Consider the following 18991-nt stretch of genomic DNA (forward strand, 5'->3'; position numbering starts at 1 on the left):
GGCCCCGGCTCCCGCCCGGGTGTCCGCCGAAGCGCCAGGTGGGGCCACGGGCGGGGTGGGCCCGGCCCTGAGAGTGGGGGTCCCTGCGTGGGGCGTGCGGGCCAGAGCGAATGACCAAGAGCCGGACCTCGGTTTCTGCCGCTTTATTGAGCATCCGCGCTGCCGCCCGCGCCCTCGGCCCGCCCCCCGCCCGCCCCCGGCCCCGCGGCGCTAGTCGGGGAAGCGGCGCGCCTGCATCTTGCGGAAGTAGCCCTCGGCCTCCGCCTCCGCCTCGCGCTCCGCCAGCCCCAGGCCGCCCGCGTGGCGCCGCAGCGTGGACTCCCGGCTGCCCGGGCCCAGCGCCCCATCGGCCGCGCCCAGCGGGGGCAGCCCCTCGCCCGTGGCCAGGTTGACGGTGGCCACGGCCCCGAACCGCGGCTCCTCCTGGTCCAGGTCGCTGACCGACGAGCCGGGGGACACGCCCGGGGGCTTGGCCCCCCCGCGGAAGCCGCGCGCCAGGTCCCCCAGCTCGTAGCCGCCGTCGGCCTCCGCCTTGGCCCCGCCGCCCGCCGCCTTCCACTCCCAGGGCGCGCCGCCGGCCGACAGGTGCACCACGGGGTGGTGCGGCGCGTGCGCGTCGATGGTCACGATGCTGGCGGAGTCGCGGTCCGACGGCGACCGGTACTGCGAGGAGTCGGAGCTGGCGCTGGACGACGACGCCGTCTCGGCCGCCTTGGGGCCCGGCGCGCCCGGAGCCTTGGACATGGCGATGACCTGCAGCAGCCGCGGAGGGTTGGCCACTGCCGCCCCGCTCTTCTCGGCCATCATGAGCCACTTGGCGCGCACCCCGGCGCCGCTTTTGGGGGACAGGCCGGCCCCCGCCTGCGCGCCCTCCTCCGGGATGTGCACCAGCGGCGGCGGCCCCGCGCGCGGTGGGAGGATGACCCGAGGCCCCAGCCCCGGCCGCGCCTGCACGGTGGGGTAGAGCGAGGGCGGGGCCGGGCCCTCGTCCTCCTCCTCTTCCTCCTCCTCCTCTTCCTCTTCCTCCTCCTCCTCTTCCTCCTCCTCCGCCATGGGTTCGGCGGGCGCGCGCAGGTGCCCGGGGCTGGCGTCGTCGGGCAGCCCCAGGCCGCGGCCCTCCAGGCTCTTCTGCTTCCACTCGCTGATGAGCTGCTTGGAGCGCGAGGCGTCCAGCGGCACGTGGATGGTCATGTGGCGGCGCGCGGGGTCGTCCAGCGAGGGCGCGCTGGCCCTGGGCAGCGTGTGGCTGAAGGTCACCATGTTCTCCTTGGCCATGGGGCTGCGCGGGGCCAGCAGGTCCACGTCCACGCTGGCGCGCTTCAGGCTGCCCAGCGAGGTCTTCTCGCGGGCCACGGGCCGGGGCGCGCCCTCCAGCCGCCCTGGGGGCCCCAGCTCGTCGGTGCTCACCGACTTATTCTGCTGATAAACCGAGTCGTGGCCCCGCTGCGTCAGGGCCCGCAGCGCGTCCTTGGCGGGGGCCGGGGCCGCGGGCTTCTCTGCAGGTGGGGCCTGGAAGTTGCCCACCGCGTGGCAGGCCTGTCGGGGAGAGGGGCCTGGGGGTGAGGCCTGGGGCTCAGAGGGCTCCTCCCCTGTGATCGTTGGACTTGCCGTGGGGGGCTTTGGGCCGGGGGTGGGGGCTGGCAAGCTCTTGTCCAGTGGGACCAGTTCCCACCCCAAGGTTGCTGACCCAGCACATCGGGCAGGTCTGAGCCCACGGGATTCTGACTCCAGCATTCCAAGGGCGAGACACTTAAGCACCCATGCCTTCCCCCTAAGACCCCTTCGGGACCCACGTCTATCCCCTCAGACACTCTGGGCACCCGTGCCTCCCCCCTAGAGCCCCTGGGCACCCATGCCTCCCCCCTCAGACCCTCTGGGCCAGCCCCCCGCCAGAACCCCTGGGAACCATGCCTCCCCCCTCAGGCTACCAGCCTCCCCTGTCAGACCCCCTGAGCCTGCCTCCCACCTCAGACCCCTGGGCCAGCCTCCCCACTCAGGCCCTGTGGGCACTCACGCCTCCCCCCTCAGATCCCCTGGGAACCCATGCCGACCCCCATCAGAACCTGCCACTCACCAGGTAGGCAGCGATGCCCGCCCCGATGAGGAAGCCGGCATACACGTCCACCGGGTGGCTGCGGTACTGCGTGATCTGCGTGAGCCCGCAAACGCCCGCGGCGATGGCAAAGGCGAAGACCAGGATGGGCTTCAGCAGCTTGGTGGTGTCCGAGATGACGGAGTTGAAGTACATCTGGGGGCATGGGGGTTGGGGTCAGGGAGGGCTCCCCACGGGTCAGCAAGAGGGCCTGGGAAGGGCAGCGAGGGGCCGGACTCACCGACACATAGACCGCGGCGAAGGCTGACAGCGTGGCGTGCTGGGACGGGAAGGTCTTCCTGTAAGAGGCGTCCAGCGTGAGCCCCGCCCACCTGGGGACCCCAGCTCCAGTGGCCTCTCTGTGTCTCTGTTTCCCCGCATGTTCACCGGGGCGAAAGAAGGCTCCCAGCCAGGGGAGTTGGGGGTCCGGCTCACCGTGCAGACAGGATGGCGTGGGTGTCGTGACCGGAGCAGATGTCCTGCGTGATGTAGGGGTTGACCTCGCAGGACGTGCCCAGGAGAGTGTAGTTGGGCTTGCAGACGGTGAGGAAGAAGGGAGTGTGGTAACCCGTGGCCAGCTGGATCACGTCCGTCACCAGGGCTGTGGCACACAGGCCGAACACGTGGACACCTGCGGGGCGGAAGGCTCGGCCAGGCGGGGAGCTGGGGACCCGGGACAGCCCCACCCCCTGCATGTGGAGGTAGCTCAGGGTTGGGGCGCGTCCCGCAACTCACCCACAAACCGCACCGTACGCCGCAGGAAGGAGTTGAAGTTGCAGCCGCCGGCGTTGATGCTGCCCTCCGCCCCGGCGGGCCCCCCGGCACGGCCCCACAGCCGGGACTGCAGACAGTACAACATGCCCTCGGCCACCATGATCTGCCAACAGGGAGGGGTTGCTCAGGCCTCGGTGCCCACAGGGAGGGGGCGCTCAGGCGGGCTCCCATCTGCAGTGCCCACAGGCTGGCACAGGCCCCGGTGTGGGTGCTCACTGAGGTGGCAGTGGCCGCGGTGCCCACAGGCTGGCACAGGCCCTGGTGTGGATGTTCACCGAGGTGGCGGGGGTGGGCTCCCAGCCGTGGTGCCCACAGGCTGGCACAGGCCCCGGTGCGGGTGCTCACCGAGGCGGCAGGGGCCGCGAAGGCCAAGCTGAGCAGCATCAGCAGCGGGATGAGCTCCTCGTTGGTCTCCACATAGGGCATGGAGAGAGTGCGGTCATAGCACTGGAAGCCCACTTTGGCCGGCTTGAAGAGGTCGGTCAGCTCCAGGAAGTACAAGGATACGATGGAAGAAGCCACTATGGGCAGCTGTGGGGACAAGGTGGGCCAGGTTCACCCTGCTCTCCCTCATGGAGGCGTCTGTCCAGCCCTCCATGAATTCAGGGCCATCCACCGTCTCACTCACCTATCCACAGATCCAACCCGCTCCCAGCCACTCTTTCCCTCATGAGTTATTCATCCATCCACAGATGCTCCATCCGTAACTCGACCATCTACACATCACACACCCACTCACTCATCCTCCATCCACCCAAACACCTATGCCCCCAACATCTACCCACTCACCGACCCATCACCCACCCATCCACCCCTGGGAACCATCCATCCATTCATCCATCCACCCACTCACCCATCATCTGTCCACCCATTCTCTACCCATGCACCCAACGGTACCCATCCATCCATCCATCCATCACCTAGCCATTCATTCATCTATCCATCCATCCATCCATCATGCACCCATGCAGCCATCCATCTATCCACCCACCCAACTGTCCATCCATCCACCCACCCACCCACCCATCTACCCACCTACCCATCCATCCAACCGTCCATCCATCCATTCATCACCCAGCCATTCATTCATCTATCTATCCATCCATCCACCCATCATCCATCCACCCATTCTCCACCCATGCCCCCAACGGTACCCACCCATCCATCCATCCATTCATCACCCAGCCATTCATTCATCTATCCATCCATCCATCATCCACTCATACACCCAATGGTACCATCCATCTATCCACCCACCCAACTGTCCATCCACCCACCCACCCATCCATCCATCCGTCCATTCATTACCCAGCCATTCATCCATCCATCCACCCACCCATCATCCATCCACCCATTCTCCACCCATGCACCCATGCACCCACCCATTCTCCACCCATGCACCCACCCACCCATCTACCCACCTACCCATCCATCCAACCGTCCATCCATCCATTCATTACCCAGCCATTCATTCACCCATCCATCCATCCACCCATCCTCCACCCATGCCCCCAACGGTACCCACCCATCGATCCATCCATTCATCACCCAGCCATTCATTCATCTATCTATCCATCCATCCATCATCCACCCATGCACCCAACAGTACCTATCCATCCATCCATCCATTCATCATCCAGCCATTCATTCATCTATCCATCCATCCATCCGTCATCCACTCATGCACCCAATGGTACCATCCATCTATCCACCCACCCAACCATCCATCCATCCATCCATTCATCATCCAGCCATTCATTCATCTATCCATCCATCCATCATCCACTCATGCACCCAATGGTACCATCCATCTATCCACCCACCCAACCGTCCATCCATCCGTCCATTCATTACCCAGCCATTCATTCATCCATCCATCCACCCACCCATCATCCATCCACCCATTCTCCACCCATGCACCCAACAGTACCCATCCATCCATCCATCACCTAGCCATTCATTCATCTATCCATTCATCCATCTATCATCCACCCATGCAGCCATCCATCTATCCACCCACCCAACTGTCCATCCATCCATCCATCCACCCACCCACCCATCCAGCCACCCATCCATCCATTGATCACCCATCCATCCATCCATCTATCCACCCACCCATCTACCAACCTACCCATCTATCCACCTACTCATCCATCTACCCATCTGTCCATCCACAACAGTCTTGCTCTGTTGCCCAGGCTGCAGTGCAGTGGTGCCATCTCAACTCACTGCAACCTCCGCCTCCTGGGTTTTTGTATTTTTAGTAGAGACAGGGTATCGTCATGTTGCCCAGGCTGGTCTCGAACTCCTAGGCTCAAGTGATACACCCGCCTTGGCCTCCCAAAGTGCTGGGATTAGAGGCGTGAGGCACCGCACCCAGCCATGGCCTCAAGCCTTTTTTTTTCCCCCCACTCTGTCACGCAGCCTGGAGTGCAGTGGTGCAATCTCGGCTCACTGCAAACTCCGCCTCCAGGTTCAAGAGATCCTCCCACCTCAGCCTTCCAAGTAGCTGGGATTACAAGCGTGCACTACCACACCTGGCTAATTTTTTGTATTTTTAGTAGAGGCGGGGTTTCACCATGTTCCCCAGGCTGGCCTCGAACTTCTGACCTCAAGTAATCCACCTGCCTCGGCCTCCTGAAGTGCTGGGATTACAGGCATGAGTGACCTTGCTCAGGCATGGCCCCAGTCGTAATTTCTGCCTTGTTATGGCATCTTAGCAGGGGTTCAGCCCTCAGTCCAGTCCTGGGGAGGGCACAGGTCAGGGCTGGGGGCTCCAGAAAGGGAAAAGCCATCACTGAACATCCCAGGGCGGAACTGGATCGAGGGAGCTGAGTTCATGTCCAGTGAGCATTCATTGAGCGCCTGTTGCATGCAGGCACGAGGCCCGGGGCAGACGCGGAAAGTGGGTAGCAGCGTTTGTTTGCACCTGACACCCGGTTTGAAAACCACCCACTTTTAACCTGTGGGCGGCCAGCAGACCTCCTGTGCCTCAGTCTCACCAGCTGCAAAATGGGAATGATAAAGTAGCCGCCTCCAAGGGCTCAGGTGGAGATGAGTCAACGTGGGAGGTGGCCCCTGGCAACTATCTACTTGTTCTCTCCACTTTCATTATCAGCATGATTTTGCTGGGGCGGGCAGACAGCATCAAGCCCGGGGAGGGTCTGAGGTGGGGTCTGGGCGCGGCCTTAAAAATATCTAACCATGGGCCGGGTGCGGTGGCTCACGCCTGTCATCCCAGCACTTTGGGAGGCCGGGACGGGCAGATCACCTGAGGTCAGGAGTTTGAGACCAGCCTGGTCAACATGGTGAAACCCCATCTCTACTAAAAATACAAAAATTAGCCCAGCGTGGTGGTGCGTGCCTGTAGTCTCAGCTACTCCAGAGGCTGAGGTGGGAGAATCGCTTGAGGGTGGGAGGTGGAGGTTGCAGTGAGCTGATATTGTTCCACTGCACTCCAGCTTGGGCAAGACAGCAGGACTCCATCTCAAAAAATAATAATAATAAATAAAATAATAATAATAAGGCCGAGCGCAGTGGCTCACACCTGTAATTCCAGTGCTTTGGGAGGCCGAGGCAGGAAGATCACTTGAGGCCTGGAGTTCAAGGCTAGCCTCAGCAACATCGTAAGACCCTGTCTCTACTAAATACATACTTTTTTTTGGAGTCTCGCTCTGTCGCCCAGGCTGGAGTGCAGTGGCACGATCTCGGCTCACTGCAAGCTCCACATCCCGGGTTCACGCCATTCTCCTGCCTCAGTCTCCCGAGTAGCTGGGACTACAGGCGCCCGCCACCACGCCCGGCTAATTTTTTGTATTTTTAATAGAGACGGGGTTTCACCGTGTTAGCCAGGATGGTCTCGATCTCCCGACCTTGTGATCCGCCCACCTAGGCCTCCCAAAGTGCTGGGATTATAGGCGTGAGCCACCATGCCCGTCCTGCAACAGGAATTTAAATGCAATTTCAAAAAGTAAACAGATTTTCTATGAAGTGATGTGGGTAACTTAATGATATTGTGTTTGGGAGGGACCCACTTGCCCGGGTGTGAGGTAACGGATTACAGGCCAGCTGCCGGCCGTGTGACCTGCATGGGTCACTGCTTCCTTGAGACTAGGGTCCCGTCTTCCATCGAGGCTCTGGAAGGCCCATCACTAGAACCGGTTTTCCTGGCCTGACATGCAAGGATGGATTAAAGTTATTTTATTTTTTGAGATGGGGTCTGGCTCTGTCATCCAGGCTGAAGTGCAGTGGTGTGATCTTGGCTCACTGCAACCTCCGCCACCTGGGCTCAAGTCATCCTCCATCTCAGGCTCCTATGTAACTGAGACCTCAGCTGCACACCACCACGCCCAGCTATTTTTTCTGTTTTTAAATTTTTGTAGAGACGGGTTTTTGCCATGTTGCCCAGGCTAGTCTTGAACTCTTGGGCTCAAGCAATCCATCTGCCTGGGCCTCCAAATGTGTTGAGATCGCAGGCGTGAGCCACCACCCCAGCCTTAAGTTACTCTACCATCCTGAGCCAGGTGTGTGCCAAAATGGTAGCTTTTTTGTTTTAGAGACAGAGTGTCATCCAGGCTGGAGTGCAGTGGTGTGATCACAACTCACTACAGCCTCAACCTCCTGGGCTCAAGCAATCCTCCCACCTCGGCCTCCTAAGTAGCTGAGAATAAAGGCACGCAGCACACGCCCAACTAATATTTTAATTTTTTTTGTAGAGATGGGATCTTGCTGTGTTGCCCAGGCTGGTCTCAAACTCCTGGCCTCAAGCGATCCTCCCACCTCGGTCTCCCAAAGTGCTGGGATTGCAAACATGACAAACGTGAGCCACCGCACAGGGCAGGGGGCTCCATTTATTGCATTTATTGTCTTCTCCTTTTTTTTTTTTTTCTAAGACAGGGCCTTGCTCTGTTGCCCAGGCTGGCGTGCAGTGGCATGATCTCTGCTCACTGCAACCTCCACCTCCCGGGTTCAAGCGATTCTCCTGCCCCAGCCTCCCGAGTAGCTGGGCTCACAGGCATAAGCCAACATACCCGGCTAATTTTTTTGTATTTTTTAGTAGAGATGGGGTTTCACCATGTTGGCCAGGCTGGTCTTGAACTCCTGCCCTCAGGTGATCTGCCCACCTCGGCCTCCCCAAGTGCTGGGATTACAGGCGTGAGCCACAGTGCCCAGCCTAATTTTTGTATTTTTAATGGAGAGGGGTTTCACCATGTTGGCTAGGCTGGTCTCGAACTCCTGACCTAGGTGATCCACCCACCTTGGCCTCCCAAAGTGCTGGGATTATAGGCATGAGCCACCGCACAGGGCAGGGGGTTCCATTTATGGTCATAAACTCCTCACTATGTGCCTAACAGGTTTCCGTATTCTGTAAATATTAATTCCTATCAGCTCCAGGAGTGGAAAAGCGGAGGCCCAGAGAGGTTAGGGGCAGGGCACCAGCCTCACCATTAGCAGAGATGAACTCAGACCCTGAGGCTTCGGAACCCAAGCGGCACCTGCACCCAGCCCCACCCCCTCCGGCCTCCCCGCCCCCTCCAGGCCCCCAGCCCCCGACCCCCAGCCCCTCTGACCACACCTTGGTCAGAAGGGCTCCCCTCCTAGCACCTGCCCACAGTTCCCACGGCCTGGACCCCCCTCGGTGCCTCTGGAGCTCCTACTCGACCCGCAGAGCCCAAGTCCTCTGCCCCACCCCCCATCCGCCGGACACCCCGGTCCTGCCCCGCCCCCCATCCGCCGGACACCCCGGTCCTGCCCCGCCCCGAGGCCACTGCGGGGGCAGCTGCGCCGGCTCTGGTCCCCCAGCGCGGGGTCTCTGCGGGCGGGCGGAACCGAGGCGTCTCCCCCGGGCCCCAGCGCGACCCCCACCCACCTCCACGAAGTAGAAGCAGGGCAGAAGCGTCATGCTGTCCTTCGGGATCTTGTTCTTCTCCTTGGTGGAGATCATGGTGCCGCGGGCGCCGCAGGCCGTGGCTGGAGGGGAGAAAGCGGCGCTGGAGGGGGGCGCGCAGGCGGAGCCCGGGGGGGACACGGTGGCCGGCGCCGGCGGGGGAGGGGCGGTCGGGGAAACTGAGGCTGCAGAGAGCGGCGTCCGCGCGGCCTCCCAGCGCCCCGGCCCAGCACGCGGCTTCCGGGCGCCCCTACACCCGGGATCGGGGGGTCGGGGCCGGGATCGCCGAGGAGGGCGGGGGGTCTCCGGGCGGGAGCCAGTCCCCGCGTGGTGGTGGGGGGCATCCGGGAGAACTGGGGGTCCGGGCGGCGGAGGAGGCTGGGTCCGCGCCCCCAGCCCCACAGCCCCTCACCTGGCGCGGCCGGCGCCCAGCACAAAGCGCGTCTCCTCCGTGGGGCGGGGCCGGGAGCCGGGTAGGGGAGGGGGGCGGGGGAGGGGAGGGTCCGGCCCGGAGACCCCCGCGCGCGCCCAGACGCCGCAGCCCAGACGCCGCGCCAGGGGCGGGGGCTCTTTGTCTGGGCGCGTCCTCCGCAGGCCCCGCGCACCGTCCCCGCCTCCCTGGCGCCGCCTCCCACCGCCGGGGGTCTCGGGGGTCTCAGGTCTGCGCGAACGGCTGGCGGGGCTCGGGGGTCGCGTCCTCCTCCCTTCGGGCCTGCGGCGGTGACGGTCCCGTCCTCCCCTCCCGGGTGGCTGCGGTCGGCCCGGGGGGCGCCATCGAGACGGGGGCGGAGGCGGGGGCGGGGGTTGGGGTTTCGGGGTCTCTGACTGTCTCCGTGTCTCTCACGGTCTCTCGCCGGCTCCGACTGCCCCCGCCCCGCGCCTCCGCCCGCCCCTCCGCGGAGCCCGCCGCTCGCTGGTGCGCGTTTCCATGGCGAGGCTCCCAGGGCGCCCGGAGCATCGGAGACAAAAGAGCTGGGGGAGGGGGACTGGGGGGTCTCCCGGTGCCTCCCTCCCTTCCCCGCGCACTCACCCTCGCCCCCTCCGCCGCGCCGGGGTCCACCCTCCGCCTGGCCGCAGCCGCTCGGTGCGCACGGCGGGATTGCGGGGCGCGGGGCTGGGGGCTGCGGGATGCGGGGAAGCGGGCAGGGCCCTCGGGACGCGCACTCGGGCAGTGCCTGCTGTCTGCGGGCATTTCCTCCTCCATATGCGCAGCCCTGCGGGGTAGGGGCTGGTTGACTCCCGTTGTAGGGATGGGGAGACTGAGGCTTGGGCACCCTGGGTCGCAATCCGAGGTCTCCGGGCCCCAAACGGCAGGATTTACAAAAATCGGTTTTTGGGCCGTGCGCGGTGGCTCAGGCCTGTAATCCCAGCACTTTGGGAGGCCGAGGCAGGCGGATTACGAGGTCAGGAGTTCGAGACCAGCCTGGCCAACATGGTGAAACCCCGTCTCTACTAAAAATTCAAAAATTTTTAGGGTGTGGTGGCTCATGCCTGTAATCCCAGCTACTCGGGAGGCTGAGGCAGGAGAATCGCTTGAACCTGGGAAGCGGAGGTTGCAGTGAGCCGAGATCCTGCCACTGCACTCCAGCCTGGGCAACAAGAGCGAGACTCTGTCTCAAAACAAACAAACAAACAAAAAAAGAGTGACTTCCAGGCTGGGTGCAGTGGCTCAGGCCTATAATTCCAGCACTTTGGGAGGCAGAGGCGGGAGGATCCCTTGAGGCCAGGAGTTCCAGACCAGTCTGGCCAACATGGTGAAACCCCATCTCTACTAAAAATATGAAAATTAGCCGGACATGGTGGCAGGCGCCTGTAATCCCAGCTACATGGGAGGCTGAGGCAGGAGAATTGCTTGAACCTGGGAGGCGGAGGTTGCAGTGAGCCGAGATGGCACCATTGCCCTCCAGCCTGGGCGACAGAAGGAGACTATCTCAAAAAAACAAAAACAAAAACAAAAAAACAGTGACTCCAGAGGGTTGGAGCCCTGCTTGATACCTTAGTTTGCTCATAACAGGCACTGCTGCCCCCGGGAAGAGGGTCGCCCGCCATAAATGCGGGAACAGTTAAATGGCGATGGGAATAGGATGGGAACTCAATGGTTTTGCTACCTTTGAATGGACTCGGAGGCAGCCCCGCTTCCTGGGACAGGACGGCACGGACTGCCTGGGGAGGGATCTTTGGCCCCCCGGTTCCTGCTGGGGGGCTCGGGGAGGCCCTGTGAGCAGTTGGTCACAGGTGGGTCCCATTCGATGCGATCCTGTTCCTCCCCAACAGCCCTGGAGAAGGGGGACGTTGCCTGTGTGGCTGCGGCTGTTTTCCTGGCCTGTGAGAGGCGGGGCCAGAGTGGCCGTTGGGAATCTGGGTGTTGCAAGGTGACCACAAACAGCTCTCTGGGGGAGGAGGAGGAAAATGCAATTGATTTTCAGGAGGCTTCTGAGGTCAGGAGTGGGAGAGTGTGCAGGGGGATCCTCCTGGCAGCTTGGGGGTCCAACAGAAGATCTGGGGGAGTCTCAGAGTCTTCTCCCCCTAGGATCACCAGTGGTGGAGATGGGGCAGGCCTGGCCATGGAGGGCACGTTGCTTGGCTGAGGGGCCTGGGCTTGAGTGTGGGGCCTGGGCTTGAGTGATGGGAGAGTTCCGAGCAGGCCGGAGGGGTTGAGCATACCAGACGATGCTCAAAACCTTTATTTAAAAATGATGATGATTATTATTACTATTATTTTGAGATGGACTCTTCCTCTGTCGCCCAGGCTGGAGTGCAATCGTGCTATTTCAGCTCACTGCAACCTCCCACCTCCTGGGTTCAAGTGATTCTCCCTCCTCAGCCTCCCGAGTAGTTGGGATTATAGGCGCCCGCCACCACGACGGGCTAATTTTTGTATTTTTAGTAGAGACAGGATCTCCCCATGTTGGTCAGGCTGGTGTTGATCTCCTGACCTCAGCTGATCTGCTGCCTCAGCCTCCCAAAGTACTGGGATGACAGGGGAGCCACGGAGCCCAGCCTTTTTTTTTTTTTTTGGAGACGGAGTCACACTCTGTCGCCCAGGCTGGAGTGCAGTGGCGCGATCTCGGCTCACTGCAAGCTCTGCCTCCTGGGTTCACGCCATTCTCCTGTCTCAGCCTCCCGAGTAGCTGGGACCACAGGTGCCCAGGACTATGCCCGGGTAATTCTTTTGTATTTTTAGTAGAGACGGTGTTTCACCGTGTTAGCCAGGATGGTCTTGATCTCCTGACCTCGTGATCCGCCCGTCTTGGCCTCCCAAAGTGCTGGGGTTACAGGCGTGAGCCACTGCACCCAGCTTTTTTTTTTTTTTTTTTAATAGAGATAGGGTCTCACCATGTTGCCAAGGCTGGTCTCAAACTCCTGGGCTCAAGTGATCCTCCCACCTCGGCCTCCCAAGGCGCTGGGATTACAGGCGTGAGCCACCACGCCCGGCCTCAAAAACTTTTCAGAATATGAACCCCACTCCATGCTCAGCACTGTTCTGTCTAGAAGGCAGAGTCTGTCCCTGTCTCAGGGCACACTGACGTGCAGACAGCGAGCTCGCCCTGAGGTCATGCGACTGGGAGGGACAGAGCTTCCGGCTCCCGGCCGAGGGGAAATGGGGCCTGGCCCACGGGAGAGCTGAGGCCCACGTTTGGCCAGGACAGGGTGGATGGAGGCTGGGGCCTCCGCAGGGAAGATGGACAGGTAGGATCCGGGGTGGGCAGAGAGGGAGAGCTGGCTTGGACGGAGGCAGGGATCTGGGGGCTGTGCCATGGACCCTGTGAGGTGGTTGGGCTGTGAAACTCCGTAGAGACCGGAATTATTATTATTTTTTGTGTGTGTGTGACGGAGTCTCACTGTCTCCCGGGCTGGAGTGCAGTGGCACGATCTCGGCTCACTGCAAGCTCTGCCTCCGGGTTCACGCCATTCTCCTGCCTCAGCCTCCTGAGTAGCTGGGACTACAGGTGCCCGCCACCATGCCCAGCTAATTTTTTGTATCTTTAGTAGAGATGGGGTTTCACCGTGTTAGCCAGGAAGGTCTCGATCTCCTGACCTCATGATCCGCCTGCCTCAGCTTCCCAAAGTGCTGAGATTACAGGTGTGAGCCACCGCTCCCGGCCTTGAGACCAGATTTGAGCCCTGGGACCCTACATTCCCAATGGGCAGCGGACCTCAAGGCGCACTGGCCCCGCCTCCCTGGACTCTCCCCGTATCCGCCCCTTGGAGGGGCAAACTGCCCTCAGAGGGCCCCCACAGGCCCAGACACAAACTGGTGTCCCCAAGGGTGTGGGGGACACGGTAAGCTCCAGACCTCAGTCTCACCTTGGAAATGAGCCCCTTCGTAAAAAATGGAGGTGAGTTTGGACGCAGTGGCTCACACCTGTGCTCCCAGCACTTTGGGAGGCCGAGGCAGGTGGATTGCTTGAGCTTAGGAGTTTCAAACCAGCCCGAGCAACATAGTGAGACTCCACCTCTACAAAAAAATACAAAAATTAGTCGGGCATGGTGGCATGTGCCTGTGGTCCCAGCTACTCAGGAGGCTGAGGCGGGAGGATTGCTGGAACCCGGGAATCAGAGGCTGCAGCGAGCTGAGATCGTGCCACTGCACTCCACCCTGGGCAACATAGTGAGATCCCATCTCTACAAAATATACAAAAATTAGCCGGGCATGGTGGCGGGTGCCTGTGGCCCCAGCTACTCGGGAGGCTGAGGCAGGAGGATCAGTTGAACCCAGGAGATTGAGGCTGCAGTGGGCCGAGATGGTGCCGCTGCCCTCCAGCCTGGGCGATAGCGAGACCTCGACTCTGAAAAAAACAAAAAAAGGAGATGAAATTTACATAACTTAAAATTAGCCATTTTGAACGGTACAGCGAAGTGGTTTTCGGTGCATTCACCGACTTGTGCAACCATCACTGCTGTCCAGTCCCAGAACATTCCATCACCCCAAAGAAGGAAGCCCCATCTCCATCCATCAGCCATCACCCCCTGCCCTCCCCCGGCCCCTGGCAACCACAGATCCACTTCCTGCCTCTGCAGATTTGCTTGTTCTGGACATTTCGTCTATTTATTTTTATATAGTTTTTAATTTGTTTTTATTTATTTTTTTTGAAACGGAGTCTCTCTGTGTCACCCAGGCTGGAGTGCAGTGGCGCAATCTCGGCTCACTGCAACCTCCGCCTCCCAGGTTCAAGCAATTATCCTGTCTCAGCTTCCCAAGTAGCTGGGACTATAGGCGCCCGCCACCATGCCCAGCTAATTTCTTTTTTTTTTTTTTTGAGATGGAGTTTTGCTCTTGTTGCCCAGGCTGGAGTGCAATGGTGCGATCTCGGCTCGCTGCAACCTCCGCCTCCCAGGTTCAAGTGATTCTCCTGCCTCAGCCTCCTGAGTAGCTGGGATTACAAGCATGTGCCACCACGCCCAGTTAATTTTGTATTTTTAGTAGAGGTGGGGTTTCTCCATGTTGGTCAGGCTGGTCTTGAATGCCCAGCCTCAGGTGATCTGCCTGCCTCGGCCTCCCAAAGTGCTAGAATTACAGGTGTGAGCCACCGCACCCAGCTTGTCAATTATATCTCAATAAAGCTGTTGAAAAAGTTTTAAAAAATCACCCAATCGGGCACAGTGGCTCACACCTGTAATCCCAGCATTTTGAGAGGCCGAGGCGGGTGGATCACCTGAGGTCAGGAGTTTGAGACCAGCCTAGCCAATATAGTGAAACCCCATCTCTACTAAAAATACAAAAAATTAGCTGGGCGTGGTGGCGGGCACCTGTAATCCTAGCTACTCAGGAGGCTGAGACAGGAGAATCACTTGAGCCTGGGAGGCGGAGGTTGCAGTGAGTCGAGATCACACCATTGTGCTCCAGCCTGGGCAACAAGAGTGAAACTCCGTCTCAAAATAATAATAATAATAATAATAATAATAGTAATAATAATCACCCATACAGACGCGCAGGACTCAACGCAGGACTGCCAGCTCCACTGCCCTGAGCCCCCGTGGTGCCAGGCCCAGCGGGCAGTGCTGGAGCCCCAGTGGCTTGGGATGGGGAGAGTGGGACTCTGAGTTGGCAATGTTGCTGGGTGCCGGCTGCATGCCCGCCATGTGCTGGGGCCCGGGATCCACTGGTTCCTGACACCCTCACCTGCCCCTCGGGGTGCGGCCATCTTCTAGAGGGGGAAACTGAGGATCAGTGTGGAATGTAGGGGGAGCCCAGGCTGGCCCAGGGAGCAGTTGGCGGTGGAGGCCTTGGGCAACTTCCCGTGTTCCCACTGAGTGGGGCTGTCCCTGGGCCTGGGCGGGGACGCCGCCAACTGCCAAGGCCTGTGTATAAGGGCGGCCGCCGCGTTAGCCACAGACCTGCCCCGCCATGACCCGGCTGACAGTCCTGGCCCTGCTGGCTGGTCTGCTGGCGTCCTCGAGGGCTGGTGAGTGCCTCTCTGTGCCGGTGGTCCCCCATCTGTGCTAGGGCCCGGCTGCCAGGGCAGAACTCAGACTCAAAGCACAGAGAAGGCAAGCGGCTTGGCCTGGGTCACACAGCCAGCCCGGCCTGGACAATCCCGGGAAAGGTGTGAGGGCGGACGGTGTGCGGGACTCAGGGGCCACCTGTCCTCTTAGGGAGTGGGACGATGGGGGAGGGTGGGTCCCCCCGCAGCCCCACTGGGTGGATAGAGCTGAGGCTGCAGCTTCACACGCCCTCCCGGCCACTGTGTGGATTCTTGGGGATCTCAGAGCTGTCTCCCCCCACCCAGGCTCCAGCCCCCTTGTGGACATCGTTGGCGGCCGGAAGGCGAGGCCCCGCCAGTTCCCGTTCCTGGCCTCCATTCAGAATCAAGGCAGGCACTTCTGCGGGGGTGCCCTGATCCATGCCCGCTTCGTGATGACCGCGGCAAGCTGCTTCCGAAGCCAGTGAGGGGTCCTGGGGAGGGGGCCTAGGGGGCATTGGGGCTCAGAGAAGGGGCTTGGGGGGCTTAGGGATTCAGTGGGGGTGCTTGGTAGGTGAGGAGGGGAGGGGATTGCAAAAGGAGGGGCTCAGGGAAAGGAGGAGGCTTGGAGAGGGAAATGGGGACTGAGTTGAGGAGGGACCCAAGGATACTGGGGGGCTCAGATGGAGGAGGCCCAGAGAAAGGAAGAGGCTTAGATGGAGGAGATGCAGTGAAGGAAAGGGGGTCAGGTGGAGGAGGCTCAGAGAAGGGAAGGGGCTCAGATGGAGGAGGGGGCCCAGAGAAAGGAAGGGGCTCAGATGGAGGAGGTGCAGAGAAGGGAAGGGGGTCAGATGGGGGAGGCCCAGCGAAGGGAAGGGGCTCAGATGGAGGAGGTGCAGAGAAGGGAAGGGACTCAGATGGAGGAGGGGGCCCAGAGAAGAGAAGGGGCTCAGATAGAGGAGGTGCAGAGAAGGGGAGGGGGTCAGATGGAGGAGGCTCAGAGAAGGGAAGGGGGTCAGATAGAGGAGGCGCAGAGAAGGGAAGGGGCTCAGATGGAGGAGGTGCAGAGAAGGGGAGGGGGTCAGATGGAGGAGGCGCAGAGAAGGGAAGGGAGTCAGATGGAGGAGGGGGCGCAGAGAAGAGAAGGGGCTCAGATGGAGGAGGAGGCGCAGAGAAGGGAAGGGGCTCAAGATGGGAAGGGGGCCCTGGAGGGTCTCGGCTCTGCTTCTGTAAAAGTGGGGGAGTTTTCAGGGTGAAGGATTGCAGTCTGCAGGCTGGGATCCCCCGTAATTTGCAAGCCGGCTTGCTCTGTGCCCAGGCCCCAGCCTGGTGTCCTCCCTCTGCCCTTTCGTCCGCTGCTCTCAGGAACCCCGGGGTTAGCACCGTGGTGCTGGGCGCCTATGACCTGAGGCAGCGGGAGAGGCAGTCCCGCCAGACGTTTTCCATCAGCAGCATGAGCGAGAATGGCTACGACCCCCAGCAGAACCTGAACGACCTGATGCTGCTTCAGGTGAGAGGATGGTGCCGCCTGTGATCCCAGCACCTCGGGAGGCCGACGTTAGCCAGGGAAACACGTCCAAACTTAGTCTCTACAAAAAAATACAAAAATTAGCCGGGAGTGGTGGCGCACACCTGTGGCCCCTGTGCTTCAGGAGGCCGAGGCGGAAGGACGGCTTGAGTCCAGGAGTTCGAGACCAGCCTGGGCAACATGGCCAAACTCAGTCTCTACAAAAATATATATGTGTGTGTGTGTGTGTGTGTGTGTGTGTGTGTGTTTGTATATCTTGCCGGGTGAGGTGGCTCATGCCTGTAATCCCAGCATTTTGGGAGGCCGAGGCGGGCGGATCACGAGGTCAGGAGATCGAGACTAGCCTGGCCAACACGGTGAAACCCCGCCTCTACTAAAAATACAAAAATTAGCCGGGCGTGGCAGCGGGCGCCTCTAGTCCCAGCTACTCAGGAGGCTGAGGCAGGAGAATCGCTTGAACCCGGGAGGCGGAGCTTGCAGTGAGCCGAGATCGCGCCCCTGCACTCCAGCCTGGGTAACAGAGCCAGACCCTATCTCAAAAAAAACTTCCAAAAACAATACAGCAACACATACAGATGTACCACGGTTCGCGTATGGAGCCTTCTGTTGGTGGAGACTGACGTCGTTTTCAAATGCTTTTGCTATGACAGAATCATGTGAATGTTTTTCATGTTTGGTTTTTTTCTTTGAGGAAATGATAAAATTATCTCAAAAATATCATTAAAAAATTTAAAAAAGTGGAGACGGGGGTTTCACCTTCTTGGCCAGTCTGGTCTTGAACTCCTGGCCTCAAGTGATCCACCCACCTTGGCTTCGCAACGTGCTGGGAATACAGGCGTGAGCCACCGCACCCGGCCCCTGCCGGGAATTAAACGCAAACCACTTACGGACTACAGTTCATGTCGCTGACACTTCTGCTCCCAGGGGTCCCCATGAGGCTCCAGTCCCCAGGGCCACCCTCCCCTGACTCCGTTTCCTTCCCCAGCTGGACCGCGAGGCCAACCTCACCAGCAGCGTGACGATACTGCCACTGCCTCTGCAGAACGCCACGGTGGAAGCCGGCACCGGATGCCAGGTGGCCGGCTGGGGGAGCCAGCGCAGTGGAGGGCGTCTCTCCCGTTTTCCCAGGTTTGTCAACGTGACTGTGACCCCCGAGGACCAGTGTCGCCCCAACAACGTGTGCACCGGTGTGCTCACCCGCCGCGGTGGCATCTGCAATGTGAGTGCTCCCCGTGGCGGGAGGAGGGGTCCTGAGAGGTAATGAGCTCTCCGTGGCAGGAGAAAGCAAGTGCAGGCTGAGGGCGGCACAGCAGGGGGGCCCCAGGATTGAGCATTTTCACGGCAGGAGAAACAGTATCTTTTTTTTTTTTTTTTTTTGAGACAGAGTCTCGCTCTGTCACCCAGGCTGGAGTGCAGTGGCGTGATCTCGGCAGCTCACTGCAACCTCCGCCTCCTGGGTTCAAGTGATTCTCCTACCTCAGCCTCCTAAGTAGCTGGGATTACAGGCATGCGCCACCACGCCCGGCTAATTTTGTATTTTTAGTAGAGACAGGGTTTCTCCATGTGGGTCAGTCTGGTCTCGAACTCCTGACCTCATGATCGGCCCACCTTGGCCTCCCAAAGTGTTAGGATAACAGGCATGAGCCACCGTGCCTGGCTGAGAAACAGTAGCTATCAAACGCCGGCTGTGAGCCACGTCTGTGCTGGGGGTTGGGGACCCAGCAGGCATGGTAGAGCCGGTCACTGAGGGACTCAGGCGTGTGATTGCCAGGGGAGGGGCACCTGGCCCAGCTTGGAGGTGCCAGGAAGCTCCAGAAAGCAACTGATCCCAAAGTCCACTAGCAGTTAACCAGGGCAGAGAAAGAGAAGAGCCATGCAAAGGCCCTGGGGCTGGATCAGGACTTGTAGGTTCCAGGGGCAGCAAGAGGCCTCTGCAGTTCTGGGGTGGCGCGGGAGCCAGGCCCTGGGACGCCCTGACACAGCTGCCGCCTGCCCAGGGGGACGGGGGCACCCCCCTCGTCTGCGAGGGCCTGGCCCACGGCGTGGCCTCCTTTTCCCTGGGGCCCTGTGGCCGAGGCCCCGACTTCTTCACCCGAGTGGCGCTCTTCCGAGACTGGATTGATGGTGTTCTCAACAACCCGGGACCGGGACCGGGGCCAGCCTAGGGGGGCCTGTGACCTCCCACGGAGCCCAGCCCCGCCCTCCACACCTCCAGCGCTCCGCACCCACCTCCCACAGCCCCACCCCTGCCCCCGCTCCGGCCCGAGGGGCCCTGGCTGTAATAAAGAAGCCGATCTCGCCTCTGC

The 18991-nt window shown here is 60.6% G+C and overlaps 2 protein-coding genes across 2 annotated transcripts; one reads left to right on the plus strand and one right to left on the minus strand.

Moving 5' to 3' along the window:
• Window positions 1-97: 97 nt before the first annotated feature.
• PLPPR3 (phospholipid phosphatase related 3) lies at window positions 98-9298 on the minus strand. The gene is made up of 8 exons (XM_057300782.2): window positions 9166-9298; window positions 8736-8836; window positions 3212-3397; window positions 2828-2969; window positions 2528-2723; window positions 2334-2391; window positions 2075-2248; window positions 98-1536 (listed from the first exon to the last, which is right to left on the minus strand). The coding sequence occupies exons 2-8, from the start codon at window positions 8808-8810 to the stop codon at window positions 211-213; spliced, it is 2157 nt and encodes a 718-aa protein (XP_057156765.2). The 5' UTR covers window positions 8811-8836; window positions 9166-9298; the 3' UTR covers window positions 98-210.
• Window positions 9299-12531: 3233 nt separating this feature from the next.
• Window positions 12532-18991, plus strand: AZU1 (azurocidin 1). The gene is made up of 5 exons (XM_003813759.7): window positions 12532-15160; window positions 15485-15641; window positions 16523-16667; window positions 17671-17904; window positions 18683-18991. Exons 1-5 carry the CDS (start codon window positions 15103-15105, stop codon window positions 18848-18850), a joined length of 762 nt encoding a protein of 253 aa, XP_003813807.1. The 5' UTR covers window positions 12532-15102; the 3' UTR covers window positions 18851-18991.

This window comes from Pan paniscus, chromosome 20 (assembly GCF_029289425.2).
Source record: "Pan paniscus chromosome 20, NHGRI_mPanPan1-v2.0_pri, whole genome shotgun sequence".
NCBI classification, from domain to species: Eukaryota; Metazoa; Chordata; class Mammalia; order Primates; family Hominidae; genus Pan; species Pan paniscus.

Excerpts from the sequence above, each read along its gene's own strand:
- PLPPR3 (XM_057300782.2), bottom strand. The coding sequence starts at position 8,810 with ATGATCTCCACCAAGGAGAAGAACAAGATCCCGAAGGACAGCATGACG. Across the intron at positions 3,398-8,735 it reads CCTGCTTCTACTTCGTGGAG|CTGCCCATAGTGGCTTCTTC; the intron begins GTGGGTGGGGGT and ends TTGTCCCCACAG. Across the intron at positions 1,537-2,074 it reads CGGGCATCGCTGCCTACCTG|GCCTGCCACGCGGTGGGCAA; the intron begins GTGAGTGGCAGG and ends TCTCCCCGACAG.
- AZU1 (XM_003813759.7), top strand. The coding sequence starts at position 15,103 with ATGACCCGGCTGACAGTCCTGGCCCTGCTGGCTGGTCTGCTGGCGTCC. Across the intron at positions 15,161-15,484 it reads GCTGGCGTCCTCGAGGGCTG|GCTCCAGCCCCCTTGTGGAC; the intron begins GTGAGTGCCTCT and ends CCCCCCACCCAG. Across the intron at positions 16,668-17,670 it reads ACGACCTGATGCTGCTTCAG|CTGGACCGCGAGGCCAACCT; the intron begins GTGAGAGGATGG and ends TTCCTTCCCCAG.